The sequence below is a fragment of the Glycine max genome, chromosome 19, assembly GCF_000004515.6.
Source record: "Glycine max cultivar Williams 82 chromosome 19, Glycine_max_v4.0, whole genome shotgun sequence".
NCBI lineage: Eukaryota > Viridiplantae > Streptophyta > Magnoliopsida > Fabales > Fabaceae > Glycine > Glycine max.
The window spans coordinates 47,261,145-47,284,325 of NC_038255.2; the positions used below are offsets into that span (position 1 = coordinate 47,261,145).

At 35.9% G+C, this 23,181-nt stretch overlaps 3 protein-coding genes across 3 annotated transcripts; 2 read left to right on the forward strand and 1 right to left on the reverse strand.

The window, feature by feature from the left end:
• Positions 1-2,369: 2,369 nt before the first annotated feature.
• On the forward strand, positions 2,370-5,992 carry LOC100803629 (syntaxin-43-like). The gene is made up of 8 exons (NM_001252942.2): positions 2,370-2,642; positions 2,946-3,222; positions 4,214-4,303; positions 4,607-4,684; positions 4,987-5,064; positions 5,144-5,209; positions 5,282-5,362; positions 5,496-5,992. Exons 1-8 carry the CDS (start codon positions 2,446-2,448, stop codon positions 5,601-5,603), a joined length of 975 nt encoding a protein of 324 aa, NP_001239871.1. The 5' UTR covers positions 2,370-2,445; the 3' UTR covers positions 5,604-5,992.
• A 1,185-nt stretch (positions 5,993-7,177) lies between these two features.
• LOC100804687 (cellulose synthase-like protein D5) lies at positions 7,178-11,528 on the forward strand. The gene is made up of 3 exons (XM_014771996.3): positions 7,178-8,253; positions 8,476-9,280; positions 9,572-11,528. The coding sequence occupies exons 1-3, from the start codon at positions 7,373-7,375 to the stop codon at positions 11,345-11,347; spliced, it is 3,462 nt and encodes a 1,153-aa protein (XP_014627482.2). The 5' UTR covers positions 7,178-7,372; the 3' UTR covers positions 11,348-11,528.
• A 7,807-nt stretch (positions 11,529-19,335) lies between these two features.
• On the reverse strand, positions 19,336-21,109 carry LOC100805221 (probable galacturonosyltransferase-like 7). The gene has a single exon (XM_003554488.5). The coding sequence runs from the start codon at positions 20,563-20,565 to the stop codon at positions 19,525-19,527; it is 1,041 nt and encodes a 346-aa protein (XP_003554536.1). The 5' UTR covers positions 20,566-21,109; the 3' UTR covers positions 19,336-19,524.
• Between the last annotated feature and the right edge of the window lie 2,072 nt (positions 21,110-23,181).

The following is a 23,181-nucleotide window of genomic DNA, read 5'->3' on the forward strand; positions in this document are numbered from 1 at the left end:
CAACTTTTTAAAAAATAAATAATCAAATTGAAAAAAAAAATAAAGAACCAAATCACTTACTTTTTTTTTCAATCATGTTATTTCGTATGAAAGTGTTTTTCTTCTTCTTTTTCCATATAGAAGGCATTATGAATGTTCCAAAAGTAACTGAAGTTGGAAGAAAACAAATACAATATTTTGGAAGCTAAATAAATAGCTGGCCAAAAGCAACTGTTTTTCTTTCACAGATCATTTTGCAAAAACAAATTCATAAACATTATACATTTTGTTTTAAATAGCAAAATCATATTTTTATTTGTAAAATTAAGAGTAAATATTGTTCAGATGAGCCAATCATATATTTATAAATGCTGTTGTAGGTTATGTCACTAAATAAGTTTTTGGAACAAGTTAGTCTTATATTTTTTAAAAAGAAAAAAAGTCAAGCGAAATTTTAAAAAAAAAAAGTCATGCCTACGATAAATAAAAAGTTAGACCCTTACATGATAATTTGAAAATTTATTTAGACCAAACTCAACCTAATCTAGTCTACTTTGATCTAGACCCGTCAAAATGGGGTTCTGGCTCGTGGACCAGCCGGGTCTACTGCGGGTTAGAGGTGGGTCGAGCTCAATTAAAAAAAAATAGGTATCAGCAATTTTTCAACCCGCCCCACTTAACCCATGGGTTAGGTAGGTTCAACCCGTGGGTTGATGGGTCAGCCCATCAACCCACCAAATTTAAATAATATATGACCCATCAACCCACCAAATTTAAATAATATATTATTTTATTTTAGTATTATTATAAATTTATAATTGTTAAGAAATTAAATTTTTATTTTGTAACTAGCAATCCAAGTGTGTCAATTCACATTTAATAGAGCAAGCCCAAACAATAGCACAACCCAATTAAATTAGCAATTTAACGCAACTACGCAAAGCCTGCACCTTTCTTAATTCCTTACAAATATAATTTCTTAATATTTTATTGGTATTTAATATTATTTAATATATATATATATATATATATTAATAAATTTATCTTTTTTCTAAATATTTAGTATCATATCAAATATAATTACATTAAAATTGAGTAAAAAAAATAATTATATTTTTAATTAAGCAGGTATTATCTTCAAACATGTCTAAGCCTATTGAAAATTTCCATAATTTGCTCCTTATGTGTATAAATTAAAAAGAAGATAGTAAATATAAATTTATAATTGTTTAAATTTAAATTCATTAAAATTTTGCATTATAAAATATTTATAAAATAATTTTTTTATTATTTTATAATTTATTATAAATTAAATTTGTAAGTAGTATGAATATTTTTTAAAATTAAACATATTGATGATCAATCTTTTCATGGGATTATCATCATAAAATACAATATATCAAATATTATGATTTATTAAAGTAACTTATCATATATTTTCTTATAACCTGCATATTTTATATTTATTAATATTTAAATAAATAAAAAGAGGAAAATATAAAATAATTAACTTAACTTTAAAATTATCAAAGATATGAGTATAGTTTTATAGCATATAATCATAATAATTGTTCTTAAAATAATCATAACAATCATGTGAGTAAATTTCACATTTATATAATTTCTCACTCACATAATCAATATGAAGTAATGGATAAAAGCATAACAATAATTGTTTTTAAAATAATCATAACAATAATGTGTGTTGTTTTATTTATTTGACTTATTAATGATATTGTTTATTTTTTTTGTCTTTGTAGATGAAATTAATGGTGATGTTGAAAAAGAAGAGGAAGTTGTTCTGGATTTCATAGTTCATGACTCTAATGTTTAATTTCAATAATTTAGAAGTTTATTTTTGATGATATTTAAATTTCAATTATCTTAATGTTAAATGTTTATTTTGAAGACTTCAATCACTTTAACATTGAATATTTGAATTTGATTTAATTTGATTTTTATATTGAATTTTATTTTAAGTTGTTTGGAATAATTTTATTTTTTTTTACAAAAAAAAAAAGGCAGAAAAGTGGGTCAGCCCACAAAACCCATCAATCTATGATGGGTCGGGTCGGGCTGACATTTTGTTAGCCCACACAAAAGTGGATCGAGTTGGACTAGCTCACTTTTAGCTTAACCCGTTGTGGGCCAATCCACGTGAACCAGACTGACCCATTTTGACAGCTCTACTTTAATCCACAAAATGAATAGTAATTATGAAAGTAATTTGTTACGGTTATTACTGTTAAACATAAAAAAGAAGGTAGTGTGAAAATGCTGCTTTGGGCGTGGAACACTCTTTCTTCTCGAGTAAGGTTTGGATGAGATTAATTTACAAATATGACCCTTAAGATTCCTAAACCCAAAAACTTGTACGATTCTTGTCGTTCGTAGTTTCCCAGTTCCACAGCGTTCCGCGAAACAAACCAGAGACCAAGAAAGAGTGCTTACCTGAAATTGAATTCAATGGCGACGAGAAATCGAACAATAGAATTTAGAAAACACAGAGACGCCGTGAAGAGCGTGCGCGCTCCTCTATCCTCCTCGGCATCTGCCTCCACCGGCCCCGTCATCGAAATGGTTACCACTTCGCTTCTTCCTCCCAATCGATCCTCCTCCTATGCTCTTCTAAGCACACAGGAACCTGCTCCATCCACTTCTAGGTTTTCCTTTTCCTCAATTCATATTCCTTTCTGCGCTTTAATTTCATTTATATGCATAATAGCGATTACCTGGGAGATATAAGGTTTGTTTAGTGGTGAAGGGAGAAAGAAAGGGGGAGATATAGTTTCGAATCTTTCTGCTAACAGAAATTAACAATTAACATTTACCGATTAAATAATAATAATAATAATAGCGATTACCTAAGTGCCCTAAACTATGTTTTGAACATTGTTGGACTTAATTGTTAATGCCTTTAAGATGTGAATTCTGAACTCGGCGCAATCGTCAATGTTGTGTGTTAGGGATGCGTTTACTGTGGGGTTGCCGCCATCTTGGGTGGATGATTCTGAAGAAATAGCTACGAACATACAACGTGCTAGGGTTAAAATTTCTGAGTTAACCAAAGCTCATGCGAAGGCTTTGATGCCATCCTTTGGGGATGGCAAAGAGGATCAGCGTCATATTGAGACTCTCACCCAGGAAATTACGTCTCTCCTCAGAAAGTCTGAAGTGAGGCTCAGAAGACTTTCTGCTGCTGCTGGATCTTCTGAGGATTCTAATGTTAGGAAAAATGTGCAGGTAATTTTGTTATAAAAATGTTTTATACTATCAATCTATCATATGCAGTGCAGATTAATTTGTTAGATTTCACCTTTTTCTTCAGTTGAGGTTGACTATTATTTGACTTATTGTTCTTAAGGTTGATATAGGTTCTTGTCCAATTATTTGTTTTGGATTCAAAATAGAAAGTAATAGGTAGGTTAGTGGATAATCTAAGTGCTGTTTGCTCTTAATCAGTTCAGGACTCTGGAGATTGTCCCAAAGATTTATGACGTATTGCATAAAGTTTTTCTTCATTTCAACTATGATTATCTGACATTATTGTTAAATTGTAGCTTTAGCCTCTCCCATCCTTTTAAAGCCCAATTGCCCCTTTTCTCATTTCTCCTTGTTTTTCATGTATTACGGTATGTGAGTTTATATCCTATCCTCATTTGGATTTTGTTCTTTGGGGGTGTGTTTGAGAGTTAGAAGCTAATGGAAAGGAAGGGAAAAAAAATGTAGGGTAAACCCTTATTTTTGTTTGGATGTTACTAATTCACAAGGCAAAAGAAACAGAGGGGTAGTTAATTTAAAAAAGATCAACAAATATAAATTTACTATCACGCACCTCTATTTTTGAAAAAAAAAATGTAAATTAACTTAATATACTTTTTTTGACTGACCCGTCCTCCAATTTAGGGGAACCCAGAAAAGTAAGGGAGGGTTTATGAAAAATCCCCATTCCCTACCCTCCTACCCCAAAACAAGAGAATGGCTAATCATAAGCCTTTCCCTTCCCTCTCTTTTCCTCTTATAATCCCTCATCCAAATATACCATTGGTTTCATTACAATGATTTTATGCCATTTCTTTGAAATAGTTCTTTGGCGAAAAGTGGTTTGTAAATAGACAAGAATTTACTTCCATCTTGGTTACTTGCTTCAAATTTTAGGCAATTTATGATATGCTAGTTCTTGCTTTTATCTTGAGATTGGTATGACTAACTTTTTTGTATCTACTTTTGGCAGCGTTCCCTTGCTACAGATCTTCAGAACCTGTCAATGGATCTCCGGCGAAAACAGTCAGCATATTTGAAACGTTTGCAGCAGCAACAAGAGGTTGCAACTTTTCATGTGTAGCTAATTTTTCCACTTCAAAATCTTCCATATGCCACCATTTTTGTTGGTCTGCTTCTCTATTTTCTAACTCATCAATCTACTTTTCTAGACTCATCATTTCTTGACTTTTTTTTGTTCTATTTTTAACTCTCTTGGTATTCAAATGCTTGAACTTATGGTCATACTATCCTGATGCCCAACCCACAAGTCTGTTGTGTGTGCAACAGTGGAACTACAGTTTTATTTTTTGTGTTGTTATTTATGTTGCTTCACTAATGTCTATAATTGGGTGTAATCATGCAGGGTTATGATGGGATTGACTTGGAGATGAGCTTTACTGGGAGCAAATTTGGATCGCAAAATGATGAATTCAGTGATGTGGTATTTTTTATTTTTTTTGGCAACTAATTTCTCGACAGGGCCATATTATTTGAAGAAACCTTATGATGTGTGTTGAAATTATGGGGGATGTAGGTATTGAGGGAGGAAAAGGAGAGAATAAGAACTATTTTCAGTGATGGAATTTGTCTCTTAGGACAACTATTTATATCCTTACAATGAAGCTGACAGTTTAAAAAAGGCATTAAATGCTATGAAATGTTTACTTTACATTCTTTTTCGTCCTGGATGAAGTTTTATTACAAAGAAAGAGATAATGATATTTGGTATTTGATTAACTCCAGGGTTTTAGTGAAGAGCAAATGACAAAGCTAAAGAGAAGTGAGCAGTTCTCAGAGGAAAGGGAAAGAGAGATTGAACAGGCAATTTGAAGGCATTTGGTTTTTGCTTGAACACAAATTACTTTCTGTACCTTGTCTGACTAAGTAAAATTTGCTGTAGGTTGTCAAATCAGTCCATGAGCTTGCTCAAATCATGAAGGATCTCTCTGTCCTTGTGATAGACCAGGTGAATGCCCCACCCTCGTATAAGATAGATTTTTAAAATGAAAGGTGACTCAAGAAGCTGGTATTCCTGCAGGGAACAATTGTGGATAGAATTGACTACAACATTCAGAGTGTTTCTACATCCGTTGAAGAGGGTCTTAAGCAGTTGCAAAAGGTTCTGTTTTCTCTCATGCTCCTTCTTACTTGCATAGACTTTGCTCAGTCTTTATGATTGCAAATTGGAGCACCTTTCTTTTGGAATTTTTTAGCTGTTATCATCATTTTAAACATGTACTTATGTACTACAGGCAGAGAGAACACAGAAAAAAGGAGGGATGGTTATGTGTGCAACAACACTTGTTATAATGTGCTTTGTCATGCTAGTTCTCTTGATACTCAAGGAGATCCTCTTCTAGTCATTACTTTACTGAGCACTTTACTGGCCGGCATCATGTTGATTCTTCCGTTCGATGTGAATCAAATTGTATTCTGTATAAAGAAGACTAGTATCATTGGCACTATGATAATGCACTTCAGGTATGGGGATTTGCTTTTGAAGTTCCTTTGGCTAAAATGATTGGCTCCTTATTGAGAGGCAAATTGGGGATGGCACTGTACAGCATCCCTTCGTGCAAACATTGGTATTAGTTTTAACAAATCCTGTAAAGAGGGGATTTTCAGAAAGTTCATCTCGCACTGGCCAATTTTTTAAGAAAAAAAAGAAAGTAGTGTAGACTTAATTTCGTGTTCAAAGATAGATCCTGTATAAAGACGAAGACGAAGTAGAAGGGCAACTTGTTGTATACATCCCAAGAGTCATCAAACATGTTGATATTTTGTAAAACTGTTTTTTCTTTTTCTATTTACCACTTTACATGAAAGCACGTTTTCTACCATTGTTTATATTCCGCTACTAGGAGAGAAAAAAAAAAATCAAAGTTATAGTGTGATTCAGCCTTATTTTCAGCTAGCATTGATGAGGTTTATCTTTTATCAGAGGATTTTACTGCAACAAAGTTGAACATTGATTTTATTCATGGTGCAATTTTTGTCCTTTCACCCTCTTCCCACCCTTGGTCCACGTGCTTTGCAAAATAGATCTATATATAATTTCAGAATTTATGAATTATTAAATGTTGGTGAAATTCAAATTGAAATGCTATTTGTACAATAAATTCATAAAGAAGAGAGACAAAATGAGAGGGGAGAGATCAAAATCTCCCTTCTAAATATGTTGTGTTTTATGTATTTTTTAAAGTGAAAACGTGAATACACTTATGATTTTGTTTTTATCTAACTAAATTGAAGAAAAAAGCTTTTTTTTTTACTTTCTATTTTTAATCCTAAATAAATGATAATATAATATGACTTTTTTCATAATTTTATTTCTTTGTTTTTCTTTTTTTATATGGTTAAATTATTTACTTGGTTTAATAAAATATGATTGGACTGGGGAAAAATCTAGATATCTTAAAGAAAAGTTTTAAGTTTAAATTTTGCTGAGAGAAAAAATGTGGTGGAAAGAGTTATCTATGGGTGGAAAAGAGTCATTTATTGAAGGGAATCAATAAGTGTTTTGGAGGAATTGTTATTAATTACTAATTTTTTATATATTTAATTAATGATATTTTCTCATTTTTTATGCAATTGAAGATATTCATTAACCTATTAACAATAAAGTCACTTTTAACGTGAGATTCTTTTAGCCTAACAACAAATCTCGTATTTGAGTACCTAATCTGTTTCTTGGATTTTTATTACAATAATATTCTTTTGTTTGATTTAAAAATATTCCATTCAAATTTTAAAATTTTCTGGCTCTACATTTCCAACGAGAACTTCAATTAACTCATACGGACCAGATCTAAAAAAAACAAAAGCAACTTCAACATTAAGTAAAGCAGCGGTCCAGATCTATCATCTCCAGTTTTAGTAAATCAACGGTCAAGATCTATCGACCGTTGCATTTAAGTCTGAAAATGTGGACGTTACTTCACTTTCAAAATCGACCGTTGCTCCTTTCCTAGCTACTTACTACATCTACTTCTTCTTCCTACTCACACTCGCTTCAAATTTCCCTTCCTTCAATTCACATCCTTTATGGCCAATTGACGATATTCCTTTTCTCATCACTCTTTCCTTAATCATTCGCACCTTCTTTTTTCTGTATTCTATTTCTAGTAACATGGTGAAAACGGCATCGCCCTCTTCTTCTTCTCCGGTGACCATAACGGTGTCGTCCGGAGGACGACGCCGCAGCATGGGCCTAACCAGTCCTATTCCACGCGCCTCCGTCTCCGCCAACAACCCCGCTTCCCCTCTCAGAGCTTCCGGCTGCGGCGGAAGGCGGATCTCCGGCGGCGGAGCGTCCAAAGACGGCGGCATCGAAGAAAGCAACACCGAATTCGTGTCGTACACCGTCCATATCCCTCCGACGCCGGACCGCAGGCCGCTGACGGCATCGGAGGACGGAAAGAGCGGCACGAGCTTCATCTCCGGCACGATCTTCACGGGAGGGTACAACTCCGTGACGCGCGGCCACGTCATGGAGTGCTCGATGGAGAGCGACGCGCAGGCGAAAACGTCGTCGTCGGTTTGCGGAATGAAGGGCTGCGACGAAGAAGCGATAAAGGGAAGGCTGTGTGGTGGGCCGTGCGAGTGCGGGTTCAAGATCTGCAGAGACTGCTACTTGGAGTGTGGTGGGAAGAACGGTGGAGGAAAGTGTCCTGGGTGCAAAGAGCCCTATAAGTATGTGAGTGATGATGATGAAGATGATGAGGAAGAGGACGAGGACCAGCCTCTTCCTCTGCCTTCCATGGCGGAGTTTAAGTTGGATAAGAGGCTTTCTGTTGTGAAGTCGTTCAAGGCGCAGAATCATCCTCCTGACTTTGACCACACGAGATGGCTATTTGAGACGAAGGGAACTTATGGCTATGGAAACGCCGTGTGGCCTAAAGATGGGTATGGTCCTAACGGGTTCGATCCCCCTCCGGAGTTTGGAGAGAAGGCTAGAAGACCTTTGACTAGGAAGGTTGGAGTTTCAGCTGCTATTATCAGCCCTTATAGGTCAGTCACTTCAAATCTAAAAATCTTTTCTTTTCTTCACTCTTTCTCTTTTTGGGTCTTTTTCAGTCAAAGAGCCAGAGACTAATAATATTTACTTTATAACATACACTCTAATTGGGTACTAGTGATTGTCTCATGTTTAACTTAATATACCAACTTATTGCTATATTTACTACTTGCCTATTTTGGATGCATAGACTAGTTTCTAATTCTTTTGTTCAGGTTGCTTATTCTGCTGCGTCTTGCTGCCTTGGGTTTATTTCTTACGTGGAGGGTTAGACACCCAAACCATGAAGCGATTTGGCTATGGGCTATGTCAATTACCTGTGAGCTTTGGTTTGCATTTTCGTGGATTCTTGATCAGCTTCCTAAGCTCTGTCCTGTGAACAGAGTCACTGATCTCTCTATTCTGAAAGGGCGGTTTGAGTCTCCAAACCTGCGAAACCCGAAAGGGAGGTCTGATCTTCCAGGAATTGACGTGTTTGTTTCCACGGCAGACCCTGAAAAGGAACCTCCTCTTGTCACCGCCAACACCATTCTCTCGATCCTTGCAATTGATTATCCAGTGGAGAAGGTCGCGTGTTACTTGTCTGATGATGGTGGAGCTTTGTTGACATTTGAAGCCCTTGCTGAGACTGCTAGCTTTGCTAGAATTTGGGTTCCTTTCTGTAGAAAGCACCACATAGAGCCGCGAAACCCTGAAGCATATTTTGGGCAGAAGCGTGATTTTCTCAAGAACAAGGTCCGGTTGGACTTTGTGAGAGAGAGGAGAAGGGTGAAGAGGGAGTATGATGAGTTCAAAGTGAGGATAAACTCCTTGCCTGAATCCATAAGGAGAAGATCTGATGCTTACAATGCTCATGAGGAGCTACGAGCCAAGAAGAAACAGATGGAAGCAGGTTCCAATGTCTCTGAACCCATTAAAGTTCCTAAAGCTACATGGATGTCTGATGGTTCTCATTGGCCAGGAACTTGGGCTTCAGCAGAACAAGACCACTCAAGAGGGGACCACGCTGGTATAATCCAGGTAACTTCTTCAATACTTCTCAATGTTATGTATCTGTGTAACAAAATAAAAAGGTTTACAGATGTGTTTAGTTCATATGTTTAATAAATGATTTGGTTTTAGTTTCTCACTACAAATTTTTTTATCACTGATGTGGGACTAAAGATTTCTGTAGATATTAAAACTTGTGAGTTGTGACATTTCTATGGACCAAAAACATATTTTGTTTAAACCTTTGGATTTTAATGTTGTGTTATCTTGAATGGTAGATAGGACACTCAAAACATTGAGTTTTTGATGATGTTTGTGCAGGCAATGTTAGCTCCACCAAATGCAGAACTAGAATTTGGTACAGAAACTGATGGGGAGAACTTGATTGGCACAACAGATGTTGATATTAGGCTTCCCATGCTTGTTTATGTGTCTCGTGAGAAGAGGCCGGGATATGATCACAACAAGAAAGCGGGAGCAATGAATGCTCTTGTTCGCACCAGCGCCATCATGTCCAATGGACCATTCATTCTGAATCTCGACTGCGATCACTACATCTACAACTCCTTGGCTATGAGGGAAGGCATGTGCTTTATGCTTGACAGGGGTGGTGATAGGATATGCTACGTTCAGTTCCCTCAAAGGTTTGAGGGCATTGACCCTAGTGACCGATACGCAAACCACAACACAGTGTTCTTTGATGTGAGCATGAGAGCTCTTGATGGCTTGCAAGGCCCCATGTATGTGGGAACGGGTTGCATATTCAGAAGAACAGCTCTCTATGGATTTAGTCCTCCAAGAGCCACAGAACACCATGGTTGGTTAGGCAGGAGGAAAATCAAGTTATTTTTGAGAAAGCCAAAGGTGTCAAAAAAGGAGGTGGATGAAGTTTGTCTGCCAATAAATGGTGATCACAATGATGACGATGCAGACATAGAGTCCTTGCTTCTTCCCAGAAGGTTTGGCAACTCTACTTCTCTTGCTGCATCCATTCCTGTGGCGGAATACCAGGGAAGGTTGCTTCAAGATTTGCAAGAAAAGGGAACACAAGGAAGGTCAGCAGGTTCCCTTGTCGTGCCTCGCGAGCCATTGGATGCAGCCACTGTTGCTGAGGCAATAAGTGTGATATCTTGTTTCTATGAGGATAAAACTGAATGGGGCAAACGAGTGGGGTGGATATATGGTTCAGTTACAGAAGATGTTGTCACTGGTTATAGAATGCACAATAGAGGTTGGAGATCAGTGTACTGTGTGACCAAAAGGGATGCCTTTAGAGGAACAGCTCCAATCAATTTGACAGATAGGCTCCACCAAGTGCTTCGATGGGCAACAGGTTCTGTTGAGATTTTCTTCTCAAGGAACAATGCATTATTAGCAAGTCCTAGAATGAAGTTCCTGCAGAGGGTGGCATATTTCAATGTAGGAATGTACCCTTTCACTTCAATGTTTTTGATCGTCTATTGTTTTCTACCAGCAGTATCACTATTTTCGGGACAGTTTATAGTCCAATCCCTCAGTGCAACATTCCTAGTGTTCTTGCTGGGCATCACAATTACATTGTGCTTGCTTGCACTGCTAGAGATCAAGTGGTCAGGAATCACTCTACATGATTGGTGGCGAAATGAACAGTTCTGGTTGATTGGTGGAACAAGTGCTCACCCTGTTGCTGTTTTACAAGGATTGTTGAAGGTCATAGCAGGAGTGGACATATCATTCACTCTAACCTCAAAGTCAGCCACCCCAGAAGATGGAGATGATGAGTTTGCAGATCTTTATGAAGTGAAGTGGAGCTTTCTAATGGTCCCTCCAATCACTATTATGATGGTGAATTCCATTGCTATTGCTGTAGGGGTTGCCAGGACTTTGTACAGTCCATTTCCACAATGGAGCAGACTTGTAGGAGGGGTGTTTTTCAGCTTTTGGGTATTGTGCCATCTTTACCCCTTTGCAAAGGGTCTCATGGGAAGGAGAGGGAAGGTTCCTACCATCATCTATGTTTGGTCTGGATTGCTCTCCATCATTATCTCTTTGCTTTGGGTGTACATAAACCCTCCTTCAGGAAGAACTCAAGATTACATGAATTTTCAATTCCCTTAAGTTTGAGGTAGATGAAGTTCCCTCTGCTTCATCTTGTAGCAGCAGGTGATACCGCGCCTATGTTGTACTAGATTAAATTCAATTGTGATTATATTGCCAATCATGCAATTTGATGTTATCAATTGTCATATTAATTTGATGTTATCAATCACCCTTTATATCATTGTTCATTCTGCAGTAATGTGATAATCTTATTTTGTTTCTTCAAAACATTGTACCTAATGTGTGTATATTGTTCAAACATCATACATGAATCAAGTATGGTAGGCTCTGAGACCAAATGTTGGGATTCAATTCCAAATATTGGAATTCAATTAATCAGCCTAATTTTGATTCTAACAGACAATCATCAATCCTAACGCTTTCTATTCATGTAGAGAGAAATTACTGTAAAGAGATAAATCCCTTTGTGTTTCCATACTCAAAATCATGGGTGAAAACTATATGCGAAAGTGTTGATCAGCCATGATGGAATGATGATGACAAAAGGTTGATCAGAAAATTGGTTTTATGACCTTCCAATTGTAGAAAGTCATTCTTTTTCTTTCTCTGAAATTTCTCTTCTGATGGGATAAAGACAAATCGCGTTACATTTGCTCTCTTGGGACCATAACCCCTTATATTGGTAACTGCCATCAAATTACCCTCAAATTTGATAATTATAATTTGGTCCCTCATCAAATTATATATCATTGGTATCTACATAATTATCCTTTCATGACATATATGCCCTTAAATTAAACACTTTAATATTCCGGCTAATTATATAATGACCCTAACTCATTCAATTATGTATGACCCAAAATTGCTAACAATCTCCCACTGGTCAAATATATATATATATATATATATATATATATATATATATATATATATATATATATATATATATATACTTACAATCCTTATGAATGTGTTAGACTTTATGAGCTCAAAATTTGTCATTACATGCCTTAAGCATATTCCAAAAATCTTGTCCATTGATTACATCCGCATGTAGAACCAAAACAATTTTCATTGTATCAATCACAACTAAACTCATCAATGATCACTAATGCTGATAGAATCAAATGACATAGACTCATTATGAAATGTATAGCATGAAAATTACGTGAAGGTGACCTGTACACGTCTATTTTCAACTGGTCCTACTTTACCTCAATGAGATCATTTAATAACCTTAATGTACAAAGTATAATAACTGAATAATAAACCATATATATTTAACCAAATATATTCAAAAGTCAATGTATGCATACATAAAATCTAACATAGAACATAAAGTACATAAAAGTGTAACTCCCACTAAACCAAAGATTCATTGAACTGTAAAACACTCATGTGAGCAACATGCTCGTGAAAGACCTTGGGTGGAAGTCCCTTAGTAAGAGGATCTGTTATCATGGAGTTTGCCCCTAAGTGTTCTATGGAAATTTGTCCACTTTGTACCCTATCCTTAACAACTAGGAGCATATATTACTTTGTTCTCTTCAAATACCTCATAACCTTTTTGGCTGCTTTCCAATGATCCATTCTTGGATTGCTTAAATATCTGCCTAATACTCCAATTATGTATGCTATATCCGGATGCGTACATACTTGGACATACATCAAACTCCCTACAGCTGATGCATAGGGAATCTTCTGCATTTCCTGAATTTCCAAATTTCCTTTTGGACACTATTTGAGACTAAACTTGTCTCCCTTAGCAATTGAAGTATCCCCAAATTTACATTCCTACATGCCAAACCTTTTGAGTATTTTTTCAATATAGCTCCTTTGTGATAATCCTAGAATACCCCGAGATTGATCTCAGCGTATCTGAATTCCTAATACAAAGGAGGTGTCACCAAGATCTTTCGTTTCGAAGTTTCTTGATAGAAATCTCTTGGTTTCGTGCAACATGCCTATATCATTAGTGACAAGCAGTATGTCATCAACATATAAGACCAGAAAAATGTACTTGCTCCCACTGAATTTGTGAAACCCAATGAGAGAATTACTTGATGAAATTTGTGATACCATTGACGAGATGCCTGTTTTAGCCCATAAAAGGATTTTGTCAGTTTGCAAACCATATTCTTTAGGTTTCCTGACACAAAATTTTCTGATTGCACCATATAAATTGTCTTATTAATGTTGCCATTGAGAAACACCATCTTGACATCCATTTTACGAAGCTCTAAATCATAATGTGCAACAAGAGCCATGCTTGTCCTAAAAGAGTCTTTCGATGAAACTGGAGAGAAAGTCTCTTTACAGTCAATCCCTTCCTTTTAGGTATAGTCCTTCGCCACAAGACGAGCCTTATACCTCTCCACATTACCTTTGGAATCCCGCTTGGTCTTAAATATTCATTTGCAACCAATGGGTTTCACATCTTCTGGTAATGGGACAAGTTCCCAAACTTTGTTGTTTTGCATGGACTTATACTATTCATTCATTGTTTCAATCCACTTTTTTGAGTTGGAATCTTGCATGGCTTGATGGAAGTTGACTGGGGGGTCATCTTCCATCATATCATTATTTTCCTCATGTTCCTGGAGAAATATCACATAATAATCTAGAATAGCACTTCTCCTTTCGATCTTCGTAAAGGTACTGGTAATGAAGCATAGTTTTTTGAGGATTTTGAGTTTGTTCCTCATGAACGACCAAATCATCTTGAGTGGGGGATTCAATAACAATATCTTGTAGAGGTTCCGAATTTGTTTTATTAAAAGTAACTGTATGAATCGGTTCTGGAATTGTTACTAATTCTTCCTCTAAGACAAAGTCTCTAACCTTATTCTTCCTCCCAAACTCAATATCCTCAAAGAATGTGTCAGTTCCCATCTCAAAAATTGTCTTTAATTTAGGATCATAAAATTTATAGCCCCTGAATCTTTCAGAATAACCAATAAAGTAACTGCTCACTGTTCGAGAGTCCAATTTCCTTTCATTTGGCTTATAAGGCCTTGCCTCAAATGGACATCCCCATACATGAAAATGTTTTAGACTAGGCTTTCACCCAAACCAAAGCTCATAGGGTGTTTTGGTAGCTGCCTTAGTTGGCACTCTATTTATAATGTAAGCTGTAGTCTTTAGTGTCTCTCCCCAAAGTAACTCTGGTAAGTTAGAATGACAAATCATGTTTCTTACCATATCCTTAAGAGTTTTGTTTCGTCTTTCAATCACACCATTCATGCTAGGTGACCTCGACATGGTGTACTGTGGGACGATTCCACATTCCTCTAGGCACCTGGTAAAAGGCCCCGGACGTTGTTCACATGAACCGTCATATCTGTCATAGTATTCACCACCACGGTCAGATCTGACATATTTTATTCTTTTGTTGAGTTGATTTTCAACTTTAAATGTTTTGAACACATCCAAAGTTTGTGACTTTTCATGTATAAGAAACAAGTATGCATATCTAGAGTAATAGTCTATGAATGATATAAAATATTGTTGATCATTCCATGAAGGTGTATGAAATGACCCACAAATGTATGTATGTATCAATTTCAAGACGTCTGTAGCTCTATATGCACCTAATTTCTTGCTTTTGGTCTGTTTACCTTTAATGCATTCAACACAAACATCAAAACTTATGAAATCAATGGAATCCAAGATTCTGTTTGACACAAGTCGTTCAATTTTATTCTTAGAAATGTGACTTAAGCGCTTATGCCATAATGCTCCTGAGTTTGTAATATCAATTCTACGCTTAGTACCACGCAATTCTGCATTAAAGGATTCACCATAGGAAATTACAATATCAAATAAATATAGACTATCATTAACCAAGAATGAACCAGTTCCAACAATATTTGAATTAAAAGACAACCTGAACACATTGTTTCCAAATAAACACAAATAATCCAATTTGTCCAAATAAGAAACTAAAACCAAATTTTGTCTAAATGACAGTATAACAAAAGTGTCTTTCAAATCCAAATAATAATCTAATTGAAGTAATCTGATTGATTCAGTGGTTATTTTTTTTTATAAGATTCCTAAAAACACATTGTTTTTAGCAACTAAAACAAAACCTTCAATCAAATTCAAATTAATATAATCTCTTTATTGCACTTTATCTTATCAAATATACTGCTTTATTGTCTTTAAGTTTTCTTTTATGGTGTTTTTACACTTCTTCTCTTTCACCAACACTAAACACTTTCTCTAATAGTTTGGGAATCCATAATTGAGGAGCGAATTTTTCTTCTGAACGTCAATTGCTTGAACTTCATTTTAGAATTCTATTGAAACTTTTAGTCATTCAATCGGTTAATTTTCAGCGACAACATAGTGTTGGAAAATAAAGCTCGCAAATAATGTGCTTTGAAATTAAAGGAGCAAGAACATAAATGACAAGAAACAATAAATTTGTACAAAGGTTAAAAACTTGGTGAATAGTAGAAAGGTTAAATGGTGAAATTGAAATGGAATGGAAGTCTAAAATATTGTCTACCAAATTTAAAAGAAAATAAAATAATATATGCTAAAAAAATGTTATAAATTGGTTATATTAATTATTAGTGTGGTAATATTATTTAATACTTTTAAATACTATTGAATATTAGCATTATCATATAAATCCACTGTCAGTTCTTAAAGTATATGCTAAAATAATAAAATAATTAATGTGAATTTGTTATGATTAAAATAAATAGTATAATAAAAAAATATAATAAAAAATAGTATAACTTATGCAATAAAGCATAAAATGTAAGTTTAATATATAATTTAAGGATAAAAAGATATAATAAGTTAGAAGTTAAAACACTACTTGAAATAAGATCTCACAAAATACTACAAATAACATTTTTATTATTATCAAACATTACTAATTTAGTGAATTAAGTTTTTCAACTAGTAAAATAAAACTAAAATTTTAAAAATCATTTAAATTTCAGATGAATTTATCATTTAAGATAAAATCCTTTAAAATGAGAAATCTGATCAAGAAAGTGGTTTGTTAACAAGTAAATTTGATCGTGGCCACAAAAGAGAGAAGATACGGTTTGAAAAATCATTATAATGTTTGTCGAATTTTATTTCTCAAGAAAGCCAGCTTGCATAAGAACAAGATTCCACCGACAGCTTACCACATTAGAATTTTGATAAATACTGTATTATTTTATTTTTTTTCATCTCGTGCTTGGTATGCAATGATTGGTGTAGTCTTGTTGACGCCTAATTGGTACAAAGACCTATTGATCATTGGCCAAGACAAAATGTTCATCTCTAGTGCCGAAAATGAAATTGTGTTGGCACTTTGTCACATGAATATCGCCCTATGATATGACAGCTGAACAACGGGGAAGGGAAGTCAATACCGTAACCGTATGCATCCTAAGGAGATAGCGACCAAGTTATCAAAATTTTAGGCCTCCATTCAGTGAAAACACTCGGCAGTTTCACCGCACTAAGCTAGTTTTCTTTACCTTCAACCCCGTTTACAACAAATGCATGAAAACAACTAATCCCAAGTTCATTATCATGAATGACCTACCTTTACCCACTGAAAATTTGGTGAGAAAAACTTTTTTTAGCGTATATAAACACATCAAATTTTTTAAGGATTTTTTTGTCATGCTTCATGCCGTTGCGGAAAAGGTTTCCTCATATGCGGAGGCAATTTAGTCCAAAGCACTACAGCAAGGTGTCTTGCCGTTCTAAGTCAATAAGCTTGTCATTTATCATTACTCACTCAGTGTCTCTCTCCATTATTCATAGGTCAAGTCATTATGATGTATTAAAATGTTTCATTGCATCGCGATGATTTCGACACATAATTGTGTCTATGATATTTTATGGCGCGATCACCCTAAGAGATGATTGAGTTGGGCCTAATGTAATAAGACAGTGATCAGACTAAGACCTTGTAAGGAAGATTGTGGATCAGAACATAATCCGATCTTAGAGGGTACATAGTCCCTCAGCCTCAAACAAGAGATGTGCAGAGACTAAGTGTGTTGAGATGGAAATACAATCTGATCCAAGAGATACACAGCCGCCTAGTCTCAGTATGAGATGTATAAAGACTAAGGGTATAGGGATTAGAGCACGATCCTATCAGGGGAGGTACATATTTCCCTAACCTTCAGCACGAGATGCATAAAAACAAAATATGTAGGGATTACATACAATCCGATCCAAGAAATACACATGTACATGAGCCCATTCCATAGTGGTAAGAGTCAAGAAGTGTGAATAAAATCAGAAAATAAGACCTTGAAAAAGTCATTTAGTGCCGTGTTCGACCTCATCTAATGTCCCCCTCATATGTTTATCTCAACATTCTGTACCGTCCAAAACACGTAGATATCAAACCAAAAATTTGTATTTGTATTAACTTTTTGATTATCAAAGATGTCAAGGTAAAAAAAGAAAACCCCGATCTTTCATTGTTTGCCTATAGCTTCAGCTCCATCCATAGACACGTCCTAACCCTTTTATTAGTATAGTACATTATCCTAAACCCAACCAAACACCGGAGACTTTATACTTTATAGTTTATTCCCCACTTTAATTTACTACCCAATTATTATGTAGCAACAGCTAGCAAGGCTAAAAGCCAACGACAGCTCATATGCATAAATTTAGAACACTAATAACAGTGTTTTAGACCATATAATTTGTGATAAAACTATCTATCGATCAAAAAACCTTTTAGCAGTTTAACTTGAAAGTTTAGTACATACAGCCAGAAAATTTTCGTAATAAAGAATTTCTAAATGTTAAAATTCTTAAACCTTTTATCCTCGTCAAAGAGGGGTTGAAAAAAAGGCACTCAATTCTTGCCGATTACAATTTACAAGTGCTGTGAGCGGTGGCTCCTGCTTTGCTGTTTATACAATTAAAAAAAGGGTGTGTGGACTGTGGACAGCAACGAGAAATCGAGAATTGGACCCCAAAACATCTCAGTTGAGGAAACGTTTGAAAGCAACAACGACATATGGACCCCTCTCATCCAATAGTAGCAGAAGTAACCGTTGAAGTTGAGTTGCTACACTCCTAGCCATCACAATCTTTTATATTTATAAAATTGAGCTATCCAACAATGTCAGGATTCAGGAAAAGGACCCCCCAAACGACACCCCAGTTTCATTAATTGTAGGGTAGAAAATTTGGCAGGCGTATATCCAATGATGGAAGAGAGAACAGAACACAGATAATTGCTAGCGATGCAAAGGACGAAGCGAGAGTGACACGCAATGAAAAAAGAACGCATAGTGTAAAAGATAGCTAAAAATGTTCCGCCACTGCCACCGAAGCATGGTTAAGATGCCAACACAATCCAGAGGCTCGTTGGATTGTTCTCATATTGGATTCCTCATTCACCTGAACTTTCCTTTTGCCAACACATCAAATAAAAGTGAACACGATCAAATGCAAACACCTCTATCGTTAGATTCGCGAATGCAGTAAAGGTCATTCAGACCCACTAGAAATTTCCCAGCATCAACTACTACTCACTCCAACAGTCTGTACCAACAATAACTTTTACAAAATAGACACCTAAATCTAATTATGACGGGTTCAACATATATAAACTACGATTTATACTTATTACCAGCTAGTGTTCTTTAAAAAAATATATATCTTTTCTTCTAACTTATAAATTTATAATAAAAAAATAACTTAATAAATATACCTTAATTCGATAATAATTTATTTATATATAATGCTAAAATTAACTATCAAGTATTAATGGATTCAAGTTTTTCTTTTTTTCTTTTTAGTTCTCAAACGTATTTCTTTTTGAAACAGTCCTATTTTTTTTTTTTTTTGAGAAGGAAACAATCCTATTTGAACACTATAAATTATCAAACATAGATATTTTTTCTAACAATGTTTCAGACCTTCATCCATCATATTATTATTGGATACTAGCCCAGTTCATGCTTCGGACCTAAATGCCACCGATTACTAATAAATTACAAATAACACAACAAATGGATAGTTGGATACTACACCATTTTATATACAACAAGAAATTAGAAAATCCGCTTTCTTTTCTTTTTCTTTTATTTTCAAATCAGGAATGACAGGAAAATAATAGAATAGAAATGACATACAAATTTTCCGGAGAAAAAGTTTAGGGAGAAGAAATAGATGAATAACATCTAACTAGCGAAAAATGACAAGCAAAGAGAAATTGAATTAAATGAGAGGGAAGAATTAGTTTAAGAGGAAGAGTGTGCATACAAATCAAAGGGAGCCCATAGAGAATCCAGAGGACAGGGGCGTTTGGAACTTAAACGGATCCATGGCTTCCCACTACCAGACCAATGCAACAAACTAACCGGACCAGGGTGCAAGTCACGGCAACTACCCTTCACGTTATCCCCGCCCAAACCATGCTGGTTCCACCGGTGCTCAATGGGCGCCACGTGTCCCGCAAACACCAGCAAAAACGGCGGCAGAGAACCAAGCTCGTAGATCCTATCACTCTTCTGAATCTCCATCCACCTCTCGATTCTCTTGGTGTACCCTTCCTTCCTCCACTTCACCAGATCCATCACCATCACCCCCGTGTTGAAGTAGCACGCCCTCCGCTGCGCGAACGTCCCCGACAACCTCGGCTCCGACCAGAACCCCGCCGTGAAATACTTCGTGAAGTTCGCGTGGCAGTACTCCGGCGCGCCGATGGCGCGTGAGTCCAGACTCGCGCTCCACAGTTTCGCCACGTCATCCACTACCACCAGATCGGAGTCCAAGTAGATCACCCTCTCCACGCAACTCTCCAGAAGGTCAACGAGGTAATTTCTCGCGTAATTGAGAGGCTGCTCCAACGCCTGCCGCACGGAGGAGGAGATCAAGTGAGCGACGATGTTCGGATCGAAGTAATAGACGTTGAACTTCAAGTTAGGGAACGTGGATTCAACTAGGGTTTGGAGGTTGGTGTCGGAGACGAGGAAATGGAAGAAGATGTTCTCCGGACAGAGGGAGTTGTGGAGGATGGAGTGCACGGCGGCGATTGAGCCGCGGAGGTAGTCGACGTCGAGGGTTATGGCGACGTGGACCAAGGAAGGGTCGCAGACGGTGGTGGTTTCACCGGAAATTGAACCGCATTCGGCGGCATTGCGGAACGGAGGGGCTTTCCGGAAGGAAAATCGGTGGGAGGATCGAATGGCTTCGGATTGGAAGGAGGGGGAGAGAATAACAAGAACAATCACAAACATTGCGGCGGAGAAAAACCCCGAGAATCTCGTTATCCGAAACATTTTTTTCAGTTTTTTTTTTTACCCCCCTCCTCCGTTAGGGTTGCGAAACGGTGTTTTTTGTGATGCGTTTTGAGTGTGGATCAGCGTAGGAATGCCGTGGGGGCGAAGCGAGTTAGGGGAGAGGAACCCACGGGGTTCGGTGCTAACGTGCGCACCCTGGCGCTTTCTAATCTTGCTCTGTTTCTGTTGCTGTTGAAACCATGTTTTATTCCCCCTCCGATGCCTCTCACTGCTACGACTAATCTGTGTTGCTCTCTGACAATGTTGGAACGGAAATGGGGCGATAAGGCAGAGAGTGGCGCAGAAATGGAGCGTTTTCTTTCCAGCTTGGCGATTACGGTTTCCACTTTCCACCACTGAAACGCACTGCACTATTATTGTTATTTGCAAGGGGCTAATTTATATTTATATTGTAATCTGGTACTTTATTGTTGATTATTGGTAACTGAATTAAATCTGGATATTAACATAGTTGATTATTGGTCCATACTATTTTCAAACCCCGTGTCTTTTTCTCGCTGCGGGAGTGGATTATACCAAAATCACAAAAACAAAAAATTGAATCAATTTTTTGGTATACATATTTCTTTTTTTATTTTATCCCTAAAATTATTTTTTCAATTTTTTTTATCCTTATAATTACTTTCTCCAACTAACCTACACCCCATTCACATCTTAAAAACTATCTAATATTATTTTTATTTTTCAAAAAATTTAAAAAGACATGAAGTAATGAGTGTCTTTTCTCCCTAATTTTAATAAAGATTTCAATATAAATTTGAGGTTAAAACCAATTTAAACATACATTTTAGTAATTATATTTAATAGTTAGCCTTTTTAAGAAATGATTATACTTAACTTTCGAAAAAGTAAGACCCAAAATCTTTAAAACCATTAGTCTTTAAAACATTGGGGTGGGGGTTGTTTATTTTTTCTTTTTTTGAAATTAGGACCTAGTTATATAATCCTTAAAAAGCAAAATTGTTCTCAAGATTCATAATTTTACTACAACTCAAAGAATCAAATCCGTCAACCTTACTAAGTTACTATGCTGCTAAATCTACAAGGCTACCATCTCCCTCGTTCTCAACTCCTGGCGAAGGGTGTTTAGACAATATGTAGAGGATTGGTTTGAGGGCCTTACAAGGATGTAGAAAAGAGCTACCCACATATTTGAGAACAAGAGGTAAAAAAACTAGGAATCAAATAGTGAGTTTGGAAGTTAAGGTCTCTTTCAGGACGAAATTTACGGTGCAAGAGCAATATAGGTCTTGCATCGTGCGTGAGGAATAAAGATCGTTAGATCTTGAAGGTGAATATCTGACGGATATGAAATTGATTAATATAGGTTGGCTGTTTCACACAACACCATCACTTGAACCTCAACGAACATCACAACACGACCGCTGTCCAACTATGAGATCATATAATGTCAACAAGGGTTTGAACAAATGTAACAATCACAGCAACTAAAATTACCAGAATGTTAAAATATCAGCTTTACACACCAATGAACAGTAGCAACTCCAGTTGATCACCACTGTCAACTACGACGTCGAAGATGCGGAAAACATCAACGACGATGCAGAGCAACCTCAATTGGCGTAATCAAAACGTGATCGGAGTCATCACGACAGATCTGCCATGATACCGAACGCAATCAGATTTTTGACCAACAACATGGAACCCAATTGATTACGTTAACGGATACCAGGTTCGGCAATGGTGCTACGAAAAGGTATAGTCATAACCTGACGTCCCGACCAGCATCTCCATGAACATTAAAACCAAGGGCGCGTGGTGTTAAGTTTTTTCCATAAAAAGTAACGTGAAAAGAAAAAACTTTCACTCAGCTTTTTGGACAAGGGCAACCATGTGACTTTTAAGCATGTTCAGATACATAGGGAACCATTATATTGATCAATTTCTCGTCCATTAGATATTCACCTACAAAATCTAATGGTCCTTATTTCTCCTGCACGTTGCAAGACCTCTTTCAGTCAGGTCTTTTTATCTCACTTAACTAGTTTGGTGCAAGTAACAATCATGAATATTGTTTCATTCTCCTCTTAGAAAGATTTTATGCAATATTAGGTGAGTTGTCTTACAAATCAAATGTAAAGGATTACAATATAAATATTTGGTTTGATTGCATATATTTTTTTAAATTTGATTCGAACTACTTTTCAATAAAAATTAAATCAAATCAAGTCACCCCTTTATTTAACTCTTGCCCATACAAAGATATTTGTCAACTCCTTGTTATTATAATATTAATTTATGCAACATGAATATCATCAACTCATATAATTGAGTAATCAAATCTTTTTTTTTTCAATGCAATCATGAACAGATGAAAATACCCTTCACTTTTTCAAATTATCAATTTCACCATTTTTTTTATTAAGATATGGTTAAATTAATTTACAAGATTATGAATTATTTTTGACAAATTTTCCATTAAAATTGAGTTGAATTCAATTGATCAGTTAAATTCAGTTTGAAAATAAATCAATTTGAAATAAATGGTCTGGATTTCAGAAGGGAAAATTTATCATCCAATCCAATCATATTAAAACATGAAAATACTTAATATTTGATGAGATTATTTTTTAT

Excerpts from the sequence above, each read along its gene's own strand:
- LOC100805221 (XM_003554488.5), bottom strand. The coding sequence starts at position 20,565 with ATGTTTCGGATAACGAGATTCTCGGGGTTTTTCTCCGCCGCAATGTTT.
- LOC100804687 (XM_014771996.3), top strand. The coding sequence starts at position 7,373 with ATGGTGAAAACGGCATCGCCCTCTTCTTCTTCTCCGGTGACCATAACG. Across the intron at positions 8,254-8,475 it reads GCTATTATCAGCCCTTATAG|GTTGCTTATTCTGCTGCGTC; the intron begins GTCAGTCACTTC and ends TCTTTTGTTCAG. Across the intron at positions 9,281-9,571 it reads ACCACGCTGGTATAATCCAG|GCAATGTTAGCTCCACCAAA; the intron begins GTAACTTCTTCA and ends ATGTTTGTGCAG.
- LOC100803629 (NM_001252942.2), top strand. The coding sequence starts at position 2,446 with ATGGCGACGAGAAATCGAACAATAGAATTTAGAAAACACAGAGACGCC. Across the intron at positions 4,304-4,606 it reads GTTTGCAGCAGCAACAAGAG|GGTTATGATGGGATTGACTT; the intron begins GTTGCAACTTTT and ends GTAATCATGCAG. Across the intron at positions 4,685-4,986 it reads ATGATGAATTCAGTGATGTG|GGTTTTAGTGAAGAGCAAAT; the intron begins GTATTTTTTATT and ends GATTAACTCCAG.